We start from the raw sequence: 19,913 nt of genomic DNA, 5'->3' as shown, positions 1-19,913 counted from the left end.
TGACCATTCCCTATGTGTTTCTGGTCACAGGCTAAGTACCACACACGTCACCAGCCATGTTTTCACACTGCTGTTTACGATGTTTGTTTTCAAGAGTGAGAGAACGACCTTTCTGCAGCTACTCAGTCTTATATAAACAGCTGGAATAAATATAACCCAGAAAGATAAAACCTCCTGCTTTTGGGATTACCCAGCTGTTTAGGGCTAAGTGTTCCCTCTGGGCAAGTTATTGCATAACTGCCCGCTCCTGGGGCTGTGTCAGGCTCCCCCGACATGCCGGCTGGCCCCTGGGCCTGGATGGAGCCCTTGTCTGACCTGGCCTCATCTTCGTTCCCTTCTTAGCTCAAATGATCTTTGAAGCTGCTTAAGCTTAAAAAAATGCTCAGTTGTATTATCTCCCTCCCTGGTTATCTGGCACTCACTTGCAGAATTGCAAGAAAGAAGAGGGAATTTCCAGATGCACTTTAGATTAGACCACTTCTTTGGTCAATACACACCACTCAGTTTTTAGTGACACCAGATTTACTTCTACCAGCGCAAGGTAAGATATGCTACTGTAAAATCAGAGTAATTCTCTAACATGGTGTTTAGCAGACTACGATGTAGGGCCTGTGCAAATCACTACTTCTTTTAATGGCCTCAACCCATTACCCTCAAACGGGTAGCAGCTCTGACTGCAAGAACACCAAAGTTTTTCTCATACTTATTAAGAGCAAGGCTGGATGAGAGACATGGAAGGCACAAAGAGAGAATGATTCCCACCACCTCTTTCACATCTGTGAGACATCATCCATCTCCATCTTCAAATAAAAAGGAGAAACACGAGCAAGAGAAATTGTCAGTGAGTGTGGCAGGTGCACAGGCTATCGAAGGCTAATCCCCCTCACACCCCTTAGCTGGAGTCATTAAGGAGACATTGTGATAGGGTTTGCTTACAGTCAATGCAATGACACTGGGCAAGACAAAACTTCAAAGCTGGATTTCTATTTTCTTTACTAAACAATTATATTTCCCCAATCTAAATGGGAAGGAAAAAAAATTTGGAGGAAAAAAATGAGGAAAAGACCTTATTCTAATACTTTATTTTTCCTATGGCTGAGTTGTTCTAGTGTACTTAAAGAGGGAGGAGTAAATGGACACTACAACTCACTAAGTCTGAGACTACCCATGAACAAAAACATTACTTTATGGAACCTTCTTTGGTGCCAAAGGGCTCAGCACTTCTGTGAACAAAATGGGAGTTGTTCATTGCCAGCTGTTTCAATGAGCTGAAGCATTCTTCAACAGGCAGAGACAGACTGGAATGAATTTCTCCCACCATGCAAACTTCTACTTGCACCAAAAAAATCCAACATGTCTTAAAAAGATCTCAAAATAATAATGCTTGCCTTGAGGCAGCCTTTGTAGTCAGATAAGCAAACTGTCCTTAATGGAAGCTATTATCACTCAGCACTTGCAAAAATCTGGGTAGTCTCACATATGAAGGCACAAAGAGAGATGAAGGAGCCCAATTTCTAATGTACATGCTAGAGACATTCCCCATATTTTTCACTGAACAATCTTGATAACAAAGTTGAGTTAGAGTCAAGACATTAAAGAATTATTTACAGAGTCATCTGCAAAATTGTGTAAAGTGTGTAAATTTACTTTGTTTTGTGCTTTGCAGGGGGAAAAAAAAGAGTTTCTTAATTGGGTTCTGTGTGGAGAATGGCTGAGACAACATATTCTGGCAATGTGATCTATCTGGGTTCTGCAGCGAAGGCCACAGAGGACTCTGCTAATTCATGGCCAAAATGTCTTATGTGCTGTATTAGTAGGTAGGTGGTCTCTCTTTCCTTATGTTGCTCAGTTTTCTAGTCTACAGCAGACTGATACAGAAATTTTCATCTTGAATCATAGAAGAGTTGGGTGGCATGTGAGATGTTTAGCAGCTATTAAGGAAAAGTTTTGCTGTTCCCTTATTTATGTTACTATTACAGGATCCATTATGCACAACAGAAGGCAAATGTCGCAATCTCATCAAATTTCTCTTTAAATCTGCTGGCTACACACTGTGCAAAATTGTATTCTAGAAGTGGATTAGTTAACTCTGCAAGTTACAAAACTTCTGTTATTGTGCTCTGCACTTCTTAAGATGTCACAGCTCACTGCACCCATATGGTATTTATTTTCACTGACTTCTTCTATTTATGCTACACATTATACAAGATAATTGTGCTGATAGCCAGTAACCTTGCTGAATGGTGCCAGAATTCTAAAATTATTTTACAAGGTTCAACAGAATTTATTTTAAACATGAAACATCCAAGGAGCTACAACTTGTCAGTGTTAAAGCTGCGCCTGGAACAAAATGCTGCATCTGAAAACACTCCTCCCAAATTCTATATGAATTTGTCTACACAAGCTCCAGGGCATTGCTTTGCAGCTGTTTACAACACCTTGAGTGCACCATGCAGGACTGGTCTCCACAGCTCCAGAAGGAGACAGTGGAGTTAGAGAAGGGCAACTGAAATGAGCCTGGGGAGGGAGCAGCTGGCCTAGATGGAGGGACCAGAAAGGCTGCAAGTTTGCAGTTTGGAGCCTGTGGGGCAGGCTGAGATCTCCAGGATATGATCAAGGTTTTATCCACTGCCTTCATGATTTTATAAAGGGAATGCAGAGCTGTTGTTTCCCAAATTGCAGAATATTATAACTATAGGGATCTCAGTGAAGATGGTATGAGATCAGTTTCAAATAGATGAAGGAAAGCTTCACAAGATGGGGAGCTTGCTGCCACAGCAGTGGGGATGCAAACGGTATAAGCAGGTATAGAGGAATTACTGGATAAAAGGTCCATAATGGATATGAAAAGGAGGAGGTTGGGATATTCCCTCTAGTATCAATTGGGGGTGCTGGGGGAGTACTGGCAGACTGCAGAAGGTGGCCAGATTCTGTGCTGCCCACAGACAGTATCTCCCATTGCCTCTGTCAGAGAGACTGCTGAGCCAGAGGGACTATTGCTTAAGTAGCTGGGTAAGAATTTTGCAGCTGACTCACATTTGGCTAATGAGGTAAATCCAAGGTTTGGCTGAGGCATCTTCTTTGCTCCTTGAACTTTGAAGAAATTCAGACATGTATTTTTATGTTAAATTGTGAAAGATATAGGACTGGAAGGACACCCCATCATCCTGCTACCACAAATTAGCTCTACCTATATAATTCTTGATCAATGCTAGTCTAAGCCATTCTCTCCAATGATGGGGATCTTACATCCTCCTCATTGCCTCATACAGCCTTCTTCAGTGCTTCACTTTCCTTATCATTATCAGGTTTTTCCCTAATACTTAACCTGGATCTTCCTGGTTGCAATTGCCAACTTCTGCTGCTGTTCTACCCACACAAAGCAAGTTGGTCTTTTCTTTTTTTAGCAGATTTTTATCTGTTCAGAGATTGCTTTGTCCTTCCTCAGCCTTTGCTTCATCATGCTAAACAAAACCAATTCTTTCTTTTTTGGTCCCCAGAGATCATGTTTTTTTAGAGCTCTGGTCATTATCATCACTGTCATCTTGACTCCCTCCTATTTGTTCAGTCTTCCTTGAAGTCCAAAACATTGAGTTTGGGAATTTCTATGTAAGAGCTCACCACTGCTAGGCAGATTCCTGTGTCTTGTAGATATTCCTGTTCATCTCATTATGATGTTTGCCTTTTTTTGCTACAGGGTTGCAGTCTGACTCACATTCAATTTGAAACTTGATATATCTGTATCATAGCTATGGACAGCCAGAATGCTTACTGTGAAAGTCACTCTCCTTCATTCCTATGTATCTATCCATTTCCCCAAGACAACTCTGTTATGTAGCATCATAGATCATTTTCAGACCTCTGAGGGACTCATCCAAAACACTGGTTGTATTTATAGTTTAAGATTATGAAGTTAGCAAGGATCATTAAGATAAAATAGTCTGAATTTCCACTTAACATAGGTTCAAGGATTTCTTTAAGCAGGTCTTGCATCATGCACAGAGCTTGTGTCTGAGCAGCCTTTCAGAAAGAAACATAGTATTGCTTGAAGATTTGAAGTGGCAGAGAATCCCATATGTTCATAATTAAACTTCAGTGATTAGTTACAGTGAATGTCAAATTTGACAGCTAATTTTTAATGTGGCTTTTTCTAGCTCCAGCTTCCAATTGTTAGAACTTACTGGAACATGTTCTGCAAAGTTAAAAGGCCTCCTTACCCTCAGAAACCTCAGGCATGTCTTGATCTTCTTTTGATAACAAATATGTCTACAAAAAGAACTTTTTAGGTTTCTGATGGTAAGATCATTTGTGCTCAAACTCTGTGATTCTTTCCAGAGCTCTCTGTAATGCTGGACTTTTAAGTGCAAAACTGAACACAGTATACTAGATATAGATATGCTATAGTACACAGATAACTCTCATCTCTGTCAAAAGCAAGGTGTACTCTTACTCTCCTGCTCATGAGAAGTCTTTATCTCCAGAGGACACACTCACTCTCTCAGTTGCAATACAGGGAAATCCATGTTCAGCCGGTTACCCACACTGGCATCTGCAAAATCACTGGAACCTGTCCCCGGGACCTGCATTATTCCTCAGGGACATACTCACAGGTATGATCAAGAACACAGAAATCTGTAAACTGAAACCATTCTAGGAAGTAGGAAAAATAACCTCTCTTTTCTGGATATGCAATTCTTCAGCATCATTTACTCTAGCAAACCTTACCTGAGACTTCTAGCTTTTCCACTGTATCCCCTTTAGGCAGGGCTGCTGGCTGGGGAGGCATCTCTAGGTTAGGAATTGACTTCATTATATTGGCCTGTGCCTCTTCCAAGAGCTTTTCGAATTCCTTTCCATTATAGTGATCGAGGTTTTGTCTTTTCTCTTCCCATTTCTTTTCAGCTTTCTAGACAAAAACAGTAAAGCATCTATTTATTTCTCTGGCTTCTGTTGTGATCACTTACTTTAAAAAAATTCCATGTGTAAACATTATAGGTGAATACGGATAGATTCTTTCAGTTCTAGTCAGCAACTAGAGGAAATTATATATATTAACACTAATTGTACACTGGTTCTGACTTCCATTGTGCTACATATGGCACAAACACATGACAGACTGACAGTGGCCACTGCTCACTAACGAAACAAAGGCAAAATTTAAATCTGGGTCACTGCCTTACTATATCACACTGGTGATTAAAGTACATGTCTGTAATAACAGATGAGAGTTCACTTGTGGGTTTTCTCAGTATCTCTGTGTGAAACCACTGGAACCTCACACTCTTTCACTTTTACCTCTCCATAATGAGGGATATGGAGATTTAAAGAGTGAATGAAATCCACTGATGCAAGTGTTCCCAGAGAATCATGTTATTGTTCAAAAATAAGGTTTTCTAAAAAAGATTTTCTAATTTTTTTTTTTAGAAAGGTTATTTAAAAAACACAGTTATTCATTTTTAGTTACATGTTATTACCCCGTTGCATTTAAAATCAGAGGGTATCTTCAGCAGTGCATGGTGTAGTTAGGGGTTAAGCGCATAAATCCCCAGAATGCAGTTGAATAATCCCACCTGCAGTCTCAAGAGTGAAAATGGGAGCTCAGGCCCAAAGAGAGGACAACTGGTTGAGTAGAATACACCGTACCTCAATTGATACAGCTCGGTTTCTGGTACTTGCACTGTGAATTTCCTCAATGAAAAGACTTTGCATGGTGGTGCCATTGACAGAGACCTGTGGTGCTGGCGTGGCTTGTGTGGGCTGGGATCCTGTTGTGGGCTCTTGCAGGGGGGCTGGTGGGGTGGCTGAGAGGTGGCCACCCGCTGGCACACCTTCGCTGTGGCTGGCTGCAGTGGGTGAACTCTGGGCATGGTTGACCAGGGCTGATGAGTGCTGAGACTGATGGATGACAACAGGCGAGCTCTGCACATGATGGACCGTCATTGTTGAGAAGGGGATGACTTCTGACTTGACTGATGACACCTGGGACTCTGATGTGATTGCTGTGAGGTTTTGCTGTGTGTGTCCCTGGGCATGCTTCAACTCCTCCTGGTTTTTCAGAGCATCAGCTGCAGTGGCCTTTTCCAAGGCAGAGTATTGCACGGCTTGGGATGGATCCACACCCCTCAGCAGTCCTTCTGTAACATGTCTGCCCAGCCAAATTGAACACAACAGCGTGGCACATGGTTAGCATACAGGCAAGTCATGAGCAATACTTAACAATAAACTTCTTCAAGGGAAAAGCACCTGTATCAACAACATCAAAATAGGTTTTTTTCTTCCAGATGCTCTCAGTTGTGTGATTTTATAGCTTTCTGTCAGACTCAGGGACTCAGAGTTTTAAAGAGGCCACTCTAATTAGGATGCTTTTGCCCTTTAAAATGTTTACAAACCTTCATGGATGTACTGGCACTTTTTGACCAAACCATGAGTTACAGTGGGTTGATTTTAGACGGAGAATGGAAATCAGTTGACTTAAATTTTATACACTGTATCTAGCTAAACAAGATGTTCCTGGACTATTAGCACAAAAAGTGATAGTTACATAGAATGTAAGGTAGCAGTTTGGCAAATTGCCAAAACAAAACCTTCAAATGATACTTCATGAAGGTCTTGTCTGTCAGAGTTTGAGGTAGGATGAGCTGAGGATGTGAAAAGTCAACTATTTCTGGCAGCTAGCTGTGAAATGACTGAGCTTCGGAGTGTTGCTAGCCATCAAATGCCATCAGTTTTTCCACTACTGAAACAGACTTTATGAGGCTTAGTACATACTTTTGCTGCAAAAAATTACTTTTGGTAGAATTTTGGCATGCATAGCTTATTGGTTTTTTTCCCAAACAGGGCGAGACAGGAAATAACTGTAGTAATTTTTAAGCAAAGGAAAACTAATATGAAAGGATATAGATGTTTATCTACAAGGAAAAATAAGTGATGGCTCTTAGAAGACCTGTTACATAAACCTTTTTATCCATCTGCCAGTACTGGCAAATCCATTTTACATATGCTCTAGAATATATGGAAACAATGACAACCCTACATTCCTTAGAATAATGGTAGCATCAACAAGCTTATGACTTCCATCTTCTTGTAAGTGAAGTAAAATTGAGACCACCACCACTGACAGTTTGGCCTGATTCACCGGTTTTGAGTAGGAATTAAATCCAATACCTATTGCCTCATATAAAGCAGCAGTCATTTGCTCTCATATATTCTGACAAACATAGCTAAACACTGGCACTTAGTGGACACAAATCTTATCTAATATTTCACCATTCTCTAACACATCTTCCTTGCAAAGAACAGAATAAAGAATTTGCATGAATTCACAAGCATATTGAATAATATTTCTGTCTCTCAGAAGGTTTAGGGTATCTTTATCCACTTAGAATCTTTTCCTTTGTTATTTCTTACTGTTACATTTTTGGGGACACACATTTCATTGTCAGAGAATATTTCTGTTAGCTTAGATTGCTGTAAATGCCTACAGTTAATTAGCTCAGATATGGGACTGATGCCACTCTGTAAGCTTTCTCATCCAGGTACTTCCCAAATCTGGAAGTGTTAAGTTCAGAGGGACCTAGTTTCAATCATAAGACCTTGATGACTGGGGCTGTTGTTCAAAACAGAACCACTGCACAGAGCACAGGAAAGGCTAATTATTTGTTTTCCCTTGAGAGGGCTCTAGGAAGAATCTATAAAATACTGCAAGCAAGTTGCATTTCTCAAAATTGCCTGGGGAGAGGGGGAGAACCCAAACCCACAAGCTGTTCCAGCCCTGCTTGAGGAAATTCGTCGGTTTTGAAGAAAAAAAAAAAATAATCACCTCCTGAGCATGGTAAGGATATCCGTCATGCTGCGTACACGTTTCAGCAAGCTGTCTAGCTTGTGTGGTTCTTCCTTTAGGAACCTCACAGCTTCTACCTCAATCCGGAGGATCGCACGCATTTTATTCTGCAATGTTGGGAACTCTCCTGCAAAGACAACAACTGTGAAGCTCAGGAAGGAATGATAAAACCTCTGGGGAGAAATGGATGATGACATGAATGTTAAACAGTTGAGTGTCTACCTCTCTCCAGGGGCCATGCAACAAGCTCCTTAATCCCAACTTTAAATCTTTTTGGAAGTGAAAGTTAATGCCCCCAGATCAAAGGCAAAACTGTTCTCAGCCACTGTGGTTAAAAGAAAAGAACCAAAAGTACAAAGGAAAAGCATATACCTTTCAGGGTGGCAACAGCTTCTCCCACTTGACGCAAAAGAAAGGCTCCATCTTCAACATCCTTCAGTGTAACTGTCTTGCTGGAAGCAGTGGAGTCCCTCTTCAGGTCTTCAACAAATGCCTCCAGCTCACTGGCAAAACAAAAAAAGTGGACATAAAATGCAAGCAGGACTTTCACATTACAATCAAATATATGTAAATGAATGGAGTAAACTAAACCAGAAACCTCAGCTGTGGCATCTTTAAATCTGACACCACAGGCTGAAAAAACAGCAGGGTACTATGAGAGGAGGTGAGGATGCTTGCACTCACAGCAGAGGAACAGGCTTGTAACTAGCCCAAGTCATTGATTTCCCTGACAGACTGCAGATGTGCAGAGCATATTGACCTCAGGGCAGCTACACTACAAAGGGCAGGTGGGGTGGTGAAACACATCTAACAGCCAGCCCTCTGGGGATGCAAATCCTAGAAGGGTACAGACACACCGTACCACTACATCCAGTACTGGTTTGCACCTTGCATTTTCTCATTGTTGATGACATGCAAAGGAATGCCCAACAGTGAAGTAACAATCCCAAAACTGGCACTAATGGCCCCTTGATGCAACCTTGTTTATCTGCCAGATCCTGCTAGACAGGATACAGGGTCCTGTTTCCCTGAGGAGCCAAACTGAAAGAGCAAGTGTGCATTGTGTGCAGCTCTTGCTCAGTATTTGGATTTGGATTCAAGAATGAATCACTTAAGATGTTTTTTCCAACCAGTGCTGTCCCATACTTCCTCCTGCTCCATCTGGCACTTCCTCGTTACCTTCCCCAATATTTTTTCCAGTGCTTCCATACTTCACATAAATCTTCACAATCCTTCAGACACATAAACTTTATTTTTCCATTTAAGGTTGAGACCACATTGATTTAGCTGGAGTTTCCACACAGAAACATAGAATCATAGAATCATTTAGGTTGGAAAAGACCTTTAAGATCATCAAGTCCAACCATAACCCAACACCACCATGCCCACTAAACCATGTCTTGAAGTGCCTTGTCTATGAGTTTTTTTGAACACTTCCAGGGATGGTGACTCCACCACTTCCCTGGGCAGCCTGTTCCAATGCCTGACAACCCTTTCAGTAAAGAAATTTTTTTCTAATATCCAATCTAATCCTCCCCTGGTGCAACTTGAGGCCATCTCCTCTCGTCCTAAGCTTAAAAATTTCTCAAAAAACCCTGAAATGCATTATGCACAACTATACAAACACCCATGGAAATACCATAAAAGGATCATCTCTTGAATATTTATTCTATAGGTACCTACATATATATTCTATATTTATTCTATAGGTACCTTCTATAGGTATGTCAGTGACAAAAGGAAGACTAGGGAAAATGTGGGCCCTCTCCAGAAGAAAACGGGAGACCTGGTTACCTGGGACATGGAGAAGGCTGAGGTACTCAATGACCTTTTTGCCTCAGTCTTCACCAGCAAGTGCTCCAGGCACACCACCCAAGACACAGAAGGCAAAGGCAGGGACTGGGAGAATGAACAACCTCCCACCATAGGAGAAGATCAGGTTCGAAACCATCTAAGGAACCTGAAAGTGCACAAGTCCAAGGGACCTGATGAGATGCATCTTCAGGTCCGGAGGGAACTGGCGAATGAAGTGGCTAAGCTACTCTTCATCATATTTGAGAAGTTGGGAAGTTCCCACTGACTGGAAAAGGGGAAACATAACCCCCATTTTTAAAAAAGGAAAAAAGGAAGACCCGAGGAACTACAGGCCAGTCACTCTCACCTCCGTGCCTGGCAAGATCATGGAGTAGATGGAAAATAAGGAGGTGATTGGTGACAGTCAACATGGCTTCACTAAGGGCAAATCATGCCTGACAAATTTGGTGGCCTCCTACGACAGGCTTACAGCGTCGGTGGATAAGGGAAGAGAAACAGTCATCTACCGGGACTTGTGCAAGTATTTGACACTGTCCCGCACAACATCCTTGTCTCTAAATTGGAGGGACGTGGATTTGACAGATGGACCACTCAGTGGATAAGGAATTGGCTGGATGGTCGCACTCAAAGACTTGTGGTCAATAGCTCCATGTCCGTGTGGAGACAAGTGATGAGTGGTGTTCCTCAGGGGTCGATATTGGGACAGGCGCAGTTTAAGACATGGAAAGCGGAATTGAGTGCACCCTCAGCAAGTTTGCCAATGACACCAAGCTGTGTGGTGCAGTCAACACACTGGAGGGAAGGGATGCCATCCAGAGGGACCTTAACAGGTTTGAGAGGTGGGCCCGTGTGAACCTTATGAACTTCAACAAGGCCAAGTGCCAGGTCCTGCACATCAGTTGGGCAATCCCAAGCACAAATAGAGGCTGGGTGATGAGTGGATTGAGAGCAGCCCTGAGGAGAAGGATTTGGGGGTATTAGTGGGTGAAAAACTGAATACGAGCCAGCAATGTGTGCTCGCAGCCCAGAAAGCCAATCATCGCATCCTGGCTGCATCAAAAGAAGTGTGGTTAGCAGGTCGAGGGAGATGATTCTGCCCCTCTACTCCACTCTCGTGAGACCCCACCTGGAGTACTGTGTTCAGCTCTGGGGGCCCCAACATAAGAAAAACATGGATCTGTTGGAGTGGGTCCAGAGGAGGGCCATGAAGATGATCAGGGGACTGGAGAACCTCCCCTATAAGGACAGGCTGAGAGAGGTAAGGTTGTTCAGCCTGGAGAAGAGAAGGCTCCAGGGAGACCTTATAGCGGCCTTCTGGTACCTAAAAGGGGCCTACAGGAAAGATGGGGAGGGATTCTTTATCAGGGAGTGTAGTGCTAGGACAAGGGGAAATGGGTTTAAATTGAAAGAGGGGAGATTTAGATATGAGGAAGAAATTCTTCACCATGAGGGTGGTGAGGCACTGGAACAGGTTGCCCAGAGAGGTTGTGGATGCCCCATCCCTGGAAGTGTTCAAGGCCAGGTTGGATGGGGCTTTGAGCAACCTGGTCTAGTGGAAGGTGTCCCTGCCCATGGCAGGAAGGTTGGAACTAGATGATCTTTAAGGTCCCTTCCAGCCCAAACCATTCTATCATTCTGTGATTCTATGATTCTAAGAGAAATCCAACTCTATTAAGATACCAAATTCACTAACAGGAATATTCTGAGAAGCAGTTTAATTGCATGGCAGAAAACAATGCAAAGCAAACTCTGAACTGACAAATCGGCTACTCATTTTAACCTAATTTTGGGCCTCATTTCTTGCATCCACTCAGGTAGCAGTTTTGCAATTGCTGTAAGAGAACCAAGGTATGGGCTTATTGCCTGAAAAGGAGTAGGGGAAGACTGCCTTCTGCACCAACTGCAGGTCTTGCATTTCCAGATATTTCCCTTGCACCAGCACTGCCACACAAATCCAGCAGAAAATTAGTTATTTTCAGCCAGGTCACTTCCTAGATCCATCCCAGTGAACGGGTGACATGGGGAGGAAAAGAGAAGAGTAGGTAGCCAGTAATGGAATAAAAAGGAGAAAATCCCTTGCAGCACCACTCCTCATTTAGGTCAATTTAAAGTGGAAGCACAGTCACACAGAACAATAAATGGCAGTATAATAGTACTTCTGATATACAGAGAAACAGAAATAGTATCAGGATGTGAACATGAAGTGCACACAGCAAAGAGTTCTTTTCAATCCAAGGACTAAGAACTTTAGAAACTATAAAACTATTTTGAATTAAGAATCATAAGTTTCTTCTCAACAGATCACAAACAAGTGGAGGTAAATGATCCTGTTCCCATTTTAAGACCACTGCTCCCAAAGACTCTGCCTTGAGAAAGCTGTGGGAGTCACAATTTCCACTAGCACAAGAGTACTTGCAGGAAACAATCCCTTGGACCACACGATGGCAGCAAGGGAACGTTTCTCATGGTATTTTTCCAGTGGAAGAGGCTGCAATAACGCAGACATCTGCTGTCTCTGTGTCTGCCTTTGCAATAAAGGGCACACATACAGTCTAGGAAGGAGCTGGAAAAAGAATTCGGCTTTCTGTCACTCACTACGATGCAAAGGCTGCTGCCCTCCAGAATGGTGCTCTACAGTCATGCATTCTCCCTACTCTTAATGCCCTGATACCGGCACTCAGGCTAGGCAATGCTACTTTGGGAATCATAGGGTGTCACCCCTCCCTTTTGTAGATCAGCACTGGAAAAGCAGCTTCACAGATATTCACATCCTTTTTATCAAAAATGATAAGGGCAGAAGCTTAAATTTGTTCATGGGTGGACAGAAGAGAAAGGAGCAAACACAGAACAATGTTACAATCTTTTCGTAGGTTTATAATTGTTGGAAATGTGGGGATAAAGGAAAGACTTCCAGGTAGCTGACAATGGCTTTCTTTCCCCTTTGTTCTTTGAGCAGAAATGGAATAGCCATCATAAATCCCTTTGATTCCATAAAGTGAGACTATACAAGACAAATGATCCTGAAATTACTCAGGGGATACCATATTACACTGCCTCATGTTGCTAACTACAAGGGACAAGAAACTTCAGCCCTCAGGAGCCAAAGTCTGAAACAGATCCAGCAGTCTCCAGCATTTCTTTTCTGTAACTGGGGAAACAACTTGGCTTTATAGATTGGACTGAGCAAACCCAATTAACAAGACACATTAATGTAGTTTCAGCAGGCTAATACAAGATAAATGATTTTTCTGCATCTATGTTTTACACAGGGGAACTGAGGCAAACTCTTAATGCTGAGAACTTTCTTTAGGCAAAAAAACATCAGAAGATCTCTCTCAGATTGCAGTATCAGTAGAACAGGTTACAAAACAAACTGACAAAATTAATAGTAACAAATCACCCAAGCCAGATAGTATTTGCCCTGGAGTTCAATAGCAATTCGAGGGTGAAACAATTGATGCTAAGCATCTAACTTCTTGATTAAAATTGCTTTGGCACCAGAGTAGTGGAAAGTGTCATAGATGATACAAATAAATTTTTTACAAGGGGATGGGGCTATCCAGGGAACTCTACTCTGGTGAGACTGACACCCAGACTGGTGTAATTGATAGATACCAAAAAAAAGAATAAACAATAAATAATTAGTGGACCAATGGATAAATATGCTGTGTTAGGGAGGAATTAATGTGGTTTGTGTAAAGAGAAGGTAAGTCTCACAAATCCACAAGGAAACAACAAAAGCATGGGGACAAGCTATAGCCCAAAAGGCTTTCAGCAAGCTATTTGAGCAAAACCTTTCAAGAAAGCAAAGTTGCAATGGGACAAGAGAGGAAATTCTCTCATGGGTAAAGTACTGGAAGTAAAGGGAAGGGATCAATGAACAGCTTACTCAATGAATGTAGTTTGCTGGTGGGTTCCACAGGGATCAGTACTAGGGCTGGTGCTTTTCAACATATTATAAATTATTTAGAAAAGAGGATGAATAGTATAGTAAAAAAAATCTGAAAAGGATATTAAATTATTCAGGGGAATAATGAAAATGAAAGGTGACTGCAGAGGGCTGCAGATGGACCATCGGATACCAATTGACCAGAAAAAAAACCAAAGACTAAATTAACTCGTAATAAATGTAAAGCAATGCTCATGAGAAGAGGAGAAATAAAACCAAAACCAACCCCACCTATAAACCAACAACCTCCCAAACCCCTAAGTCTCTATACACAGTAATGAACTTTGAACTGATAATCGTCCATTGTGAGTGAGATGTTGAATTTGTAATGGAAAGCTCATGTGGAACATGAGGAGAGGGAGGCCATCACCACACCATGGAATGAAGTCATGGTGTGCCCACATCCAATATAGCTTTTGCAGGGCTCTCCTCGCTCCCCATCCCCATCTCACAGATGTTCCCTAGAGTCAGAAAGGGCATAAAGAAAGGCAAGAAGATGAAAAAATGTACAGAAAGGCTTCTACAAGAGGAGTAACTAAGCGGCCTAGGACTTTTCAGGCTGGAAAAGGCATGACTGGGGGAAAAGGGAGTGGAAAGGGAGTGGGGGAGCATCTATAACATCATGACTAGCATGGCAAGGCTGAATATTCTGCTGTGTATGATTTAAGAGTTTGGGGATTGATTGACAGATGAAAGATTCAAAAACAAACAAAAATATGTTCTTTCTAGCCAAGAAAAAATTACTCTGTAGAATCATTGTGCCTAGATGCTATACACAACAAAGTTTACATAAATTTTTAAAAATGCGTAAGTTCATGAAAAGTAAACAATCCATGCAGAGCTTTTGCATATGAAGGTACCACCTCTGACTTGGAAAATCCCTGAGCTATAAGTCATTAAAAGCAAGGAGATGCGCTCTGAGCCATGTTCTTATATCCTTTCCCAAGTATTTGCTACTAGTTGCTCTTCAAGACAGCTAAGTGGAGTTTTGTTTTTACTGAGCATGGTTATTCTTATTAAAAAGTCTGATACTTTTCCTAACAAAAATATAAATTGTAACTTGCTATGGATCATATCCAATTAGACAGATTGGATGTGACTATAATTTAAATACTGTGCTTGTAAAACACCCTCTATTAAAGTGCTTACAATAATCTACAACATATAGTAGTCATACCTGTAACATGCTCCTCATAACATAAATACTTCATTAGTCAACGTGTCATATCATCATAATTTGTCCTTGGTCTGGTAAATTTTAAGGCTAGTATCTACAACCCCAAAAGTGTCATATATGACATCTCTAATGTTGAATCCAAAGACTAGATAGAAAAAAACCTACCCAGTTAATTCTGAGTGTGTATTTCACTGTTAGAAGTGTGCATAAGCACTACGTTTAACAATGTTCCTTAGATTTCATTAGATAACTCTGAACTGTAATCCTGCTACAGCTGTGACTCACATGGGCACACTTCTGTAGGCACCAGCATGAATAGCTGCTCAACAGAAAACTTGCTCTGAAATGTACACTGACATTTCTGCTGTTTACAACATGAAACTGCCAATATTTTTATTTCTTTTTTTCCCAGCGATAACCTTCAGAATTGCAGAAAGGAGAGCTTTTTAAACTGAGATGCACCACTTCAGAGCAGTAAATACACTTCTGTAAGTACTGCAGAAATCCTTAAGCTCCCTTGTTTTGCATGAAGCCAGTCTACTGATTTAGTCCTATGATTTAGGAAAGGTCAAGAGGGCAACAGCTGAAATACTACAAGATGGTAATTTTTTTGCCCTGTTGCTTTGCATTTATTTATTTGCACTGGAATCAGCTTAATTGAAAGTGCCTATATAGAATGTTAACCTTTTTCTGAATACTGCCAGTGACATTTGGTGTGTAGTTTTGTGATGTATGCTCTTCATTATTAACAGCCATCAGCTGTTGAACTTAAAGCATTGTTGTCAGATGTGTTTTTTCTTTTGGGCTCTGATCCTGCAAACATGCAAATACATGACGAAAAAATTTCATTGGACACAACTGATGAAAAATAATCGTTTATGATTTCACGTTTGTTTCTAGCATGTCTCTAAAAGGGTTGAACTAACATTTATAGCCTATGAATGATCTAAGTAAGACATTTCCCTGTAACATTAACAAAAGAAGTAGCATAGAAGCAGCAGAAACTCTGTGAACACAAAAAATTCCAAACGCTGATAAAACAGAACCATATTGCAGTCAAAGTTGTATCTTAAATGAACAGCTGTAACAACTAATGCCATTTGCACTTGACCTCACTCAGTATCCATTTTATGAGGCAATGAGATAAACAGCCATCACACAAATTGTTCTTTCCACAGAGAACAAACAATCTAGAAACTAGGCAATGAGGTACACAGGAATAAAGTGATGAACAGGAGGGTAATTACTTAAAACTACAACATAATGTTATTTAAGACTAGAAACCAGCTGAGAGGATTACATATACTAGCATGGACTGTTACTGCACATTCAACTTTTCTTCACAGAAAACATACACTCCCTTAGTAACACTCTACTTTGTCTTTACAGATGCACCATTTTTATTGCAAATCTTATTCATCTGACAACACATTGACCAACAGGAAAGATTTACTCTCCTTAGCTGTCAGTAAGTGTACTCCTACGGCTCTTCAATCATCATTTCCCATGACAAGCTGACTAGGAAGTTTCTCTCTATTATGGAGCGATTCTTCAGGTGTGAACTAAATGTGGTAATGAGAAATAATTAGTTATATAGCATCTTACAAATGTGAGTGTTAGAACTAGTTAAATAGTTTATTGATTTCAGCTTCATCTTGCCTCCTGCCAACTCTGAACATGGACTAAAACAAACAACTGGATCCCACCAGTCTTGGTAGGCCAAAGTTTTTGGGGAAAAAAAGAGTCTTACAAAGAGCCTTTACACAACAGCAAAAAAAAAGGAAAAGTATTTTTATCTGCAGTTAAGTGTATGGAAATGCTGGTGAGTAAATTTTAGACGGAGACTGGCATTTCTGACTGCTGTTAGACTTCAATCCTCTATTTATGAGCTTCCCTTACCTCTCCCATGCAACAGCCAAATCACTTACTTTTGAAACCTGATTTTCGTACTTAAAGCCGAATTCATTACCTTCCTTTGCATCCATTTGTTCTTGAGGAAATTCCTCCCTCCTTCCCTAAAGCGGCAGGGGAGAGCTACTGTAGGGGGAGGTTTTCAGAAGATGGAGGTGGTCACAGTCCTTACAGTGATCTGTCCCTTTACAGGGGACTTCCGAAGAGGTTGAAACTCTTTGTACTGGTGGGACTTATCCAGTGGGCTACACTAAGAAGGACTCCCAGTCAGGACCACTGATTTGTACAACACAGATACAGTTTTACAGCCAATATGAATGCAAGGAAACACAGGTAAAACAGCATACACAGGTGCAATTTCACTGAAGACAGTGGTGAAAACTACTACTTTATGGAAGAAAAAGCCAAGCAAGAGCAACAAATTCTAAGAGGTTTCTCAACCCACCATAACTTCTTTACAATCTTTTCTTCCTCGTTGAGGTATTTCTGCCTTTCTTGTTCCACCAGGTTGCGCTGTCGCTGCACAGGATCTTCAAGCCTCTTCACTGTTTCAATCATTTTGCCATTGATTTCCAGCTCTGCTTTCCTCACCATTGCCCTCAGCATCTCCTGGTTCTGCAGCTGTTGCACAAAAGAAATCAACTTCAATTTTTCCTGCTTGACTGACATCCCTGGCAACAGAATACACTGCAGAGCTCAGAAATAGGTTGGGATAAACACAGCCCTACAGCAAGAAAGAGTTTTTACCTTCTTCTTTCCCTCTTTAACTTTACCTATAAACATTATTTCTTGAGGAACTGTTGCGACTGAGAAAAGCCTAAATCTGATTAACTTCTAATGTATATATCTAACTTCCAGTTGCAAGTGACGAACAAAATATGTTGGGATCAGTACACCACCTTCACTGCATAACTTCTGCAAGGATTGTGGCCCCTTTATTCTGCTCAGTCCAGCATGAATCAAGAATTAATCACGCCTCATGAGAATGCCAGAAGCTTGATTTCCACTTTGCATGTATCTTGTAAGCTTATGCATCATGCTGCCCATACGTGCCTAGTGGATAATCCCACACCTTAATGTCAAGACTCAGAATGGAATTTTTCAGTCTCTCAAGTGGCAGAGGAAGGACTGTGCCATCCGGTGTAATTTGGTACAGACATACAGCTCATCCCCCATACATGAAACCTCCCCTACCCACCAAAAAAACCTCCTTTATAATATGGTAATTTTCTGAGAACTGCACAAGTCACACCTTCTTTCTTGTTTTAGCCTTATATTAAGGACCTAAAGTATTAATATTCTCACTAAGTTTGCAGAGCAAAACACAGCTAAGAAAGCAAACTAGACTGTACTCTTCATGGGTAGCCCTAGAGCAGCTATACCCCACACTCACACAACCAAACCTGTTTAAGTCTCTTAAGCAAATCACAAGATTCAGAGTGATAAGCAGGGCTCCATCTAGTCACATAGGCAACATATAGGCAACATGAACATGAATCTGTTAGCCCAGCAGCCATCTCATACTGTAAGATTTTAAAAAACACCTGTGTCAAATGGGAGATGAAGTTCCAGTTTTAAAACTAGCAATTGAACCATCAACTGTCTTCTAAACATCCAGGCTTAACAGCCTAAACCGCATTTAACATACAAAGTAAAACCACTGCCTAATAGGAAGAATCATAAAAATGGGTTACCTACAAGACAGTATACTGCAACAAGACTTCTTTTTAAGTTGACTTTAGAGAATTCAAGGGAATCAGAGAAAAAAAAGTCCTTGCCCAGGTCATTCTTTCCAATCAGTATGGGAATTAGAGGAACAAACTCAACTCTCCCCTCACGACTCTTCAGTCCTTGTGCCTGACTCTGCCTTCTCCAGCGACACAACTGTGATGAGAGGGAGGGTAACACTTCACTGAAAGTACAGGGCCGGGGGGGGCGGGTCTGAGCTGTGACAAGCAGGAGGTGTTAGCTCAAAACTCAGCTGAAGATAAGTGTTAGCAGTTAGGGAAAAAAATGAAGCTGGAAAACATTTGAAACAGCACAGATTTATAAACATTGTCAGCTGCTTTATACCAGACTGGATTCTTTTGAAGACAGTGCACATGTGTATTTTTCCCCACTACAGGATTAATGTTTGGATTTGATAAATTAAAACCTCTTACAGCAAGGCCAGCACAGCTATCTGAGACACACATCTCTTTCATTGTGCCATATTTTCAAGAAGGAAAACATAAATGAATGAATAAATGAGTGAATGAGCATGTAACATTTCAGTCATACAGTTTATTCACAGCTCTTTAAAAAGTGGGAAAATTTGACAGGGAAGTGACTTGGGATTCATGAAACAACTGACCCAAGGTCAGTGAGAAGGTCAGTAACAGAGTCAGACTTATGTCTCAGGTGTCCAGAATTTAAGTCCTCTATGTGCTCCCAGCAATACCAAAATTACATGTGAGAGTGTGAAGTCATGCAATGGCAGGTACACTTTTTTTCCTGTTATGGGGGTATATAGAGGATCTACATTTATTGTAGTGACACCTACAGCTAAGGTGCTTGTCACTTCCATTTATGCAGTGCTTGAACAGTATTAGAAAGTTTCAGGCATAAAAGTTCGCCCATTCCTGATAACAAGATTAGGCAATAAAAATATAACTCAGCAATATTTCCAAAAAGCCTCTACGTTGAGGACTCCCAAACATCGATGTTTGGAGCGAGCTCTTGAAGTCTGGGACATGACTCATCTTGGTACCAAAGAGATGTTTTTGCCATTTCTATGAAAATTCATGCAACACTTGGCTAGTTCTGGAAAACATGGTTTTGTTCATGCTTGGGAAACAGGGACAGACAATGAGAAGGGAGAGGTACAGATGGGTACAGAGAGAGCAGAGAAGGAACCAGGGGACAGGAGTAACTGTGGGTTTAAGCAGGGCAGAGTTACCAGCCAAAGGACAACATGAGGCAGGGCAAGCAGGAACAGAGGGGAAGAGCTGAGGAAGAGGTGGCAGTCTCTGGATGCTACAGCACATTTACCTCCATGTTCTGGAACTGAATTTGATTCTTACCTGTCTTCTGCCAGCAGGTATCAGATCTGAGACTCTATGGCTAACTGCACACCCATTTGTCCCTCAGACCACCTCTCCCAGTTACTCCACCACCTCAAGTGGAAGATGTTTTATGGATCTGCCAGAGTTATTTTGGTTCCACAGAGTAGAACTTTTTGT

The 19,913-nt window shown here is 41.4% G+C and overlaps 1 protein-coding gene across 1 annotated transcript in view; it reads right to left on the bottom strand.

Annotated features, from left to right (window-relative positions):
• Positions 1-19,913, bottom strand: part of KIAA1217 (KIAA1217 ortholog) — a 187,883-nt gene that overhangs the window by 14,354 nt on the left and 153,616 nt on the right. Inside the window, 5 exon segments of the mRNA XM_030008522.2 lie at positions 4,726-4,906; positions 5,644-6,145; positions 7,820-7,967; positions 8,213-8,343; positions 17,138-17,313. Of these exon segments, the coding sequence (XP_029864382.1) occupies positions 4,726-4,906; positions 5,644-6,145; positions 7,820-7,967; positions 8,213-8,343; positions 17,138-17,313 (1,138 nt within the window).

This window comes from Aquila chrysaetos, chromosome 3, assembly GCF_900496995.4.
Source record: "Aquila chrysaetos chrysaetos chromosome 3, bAquChr1.4, whole genome shotgun sequence".
Classification (NCBI taxonomy): Eukaryota; Metazoa; Chordata; class Aves; order Accipitriformes; family Accipitridae; genus Aquila; species Aquila chrysaetos.
The sequence above is the reverse complement of the archived record's forward strand: the minus strand, read 5'-3'. Positions and strand labels throughout refer to the sequence as shown.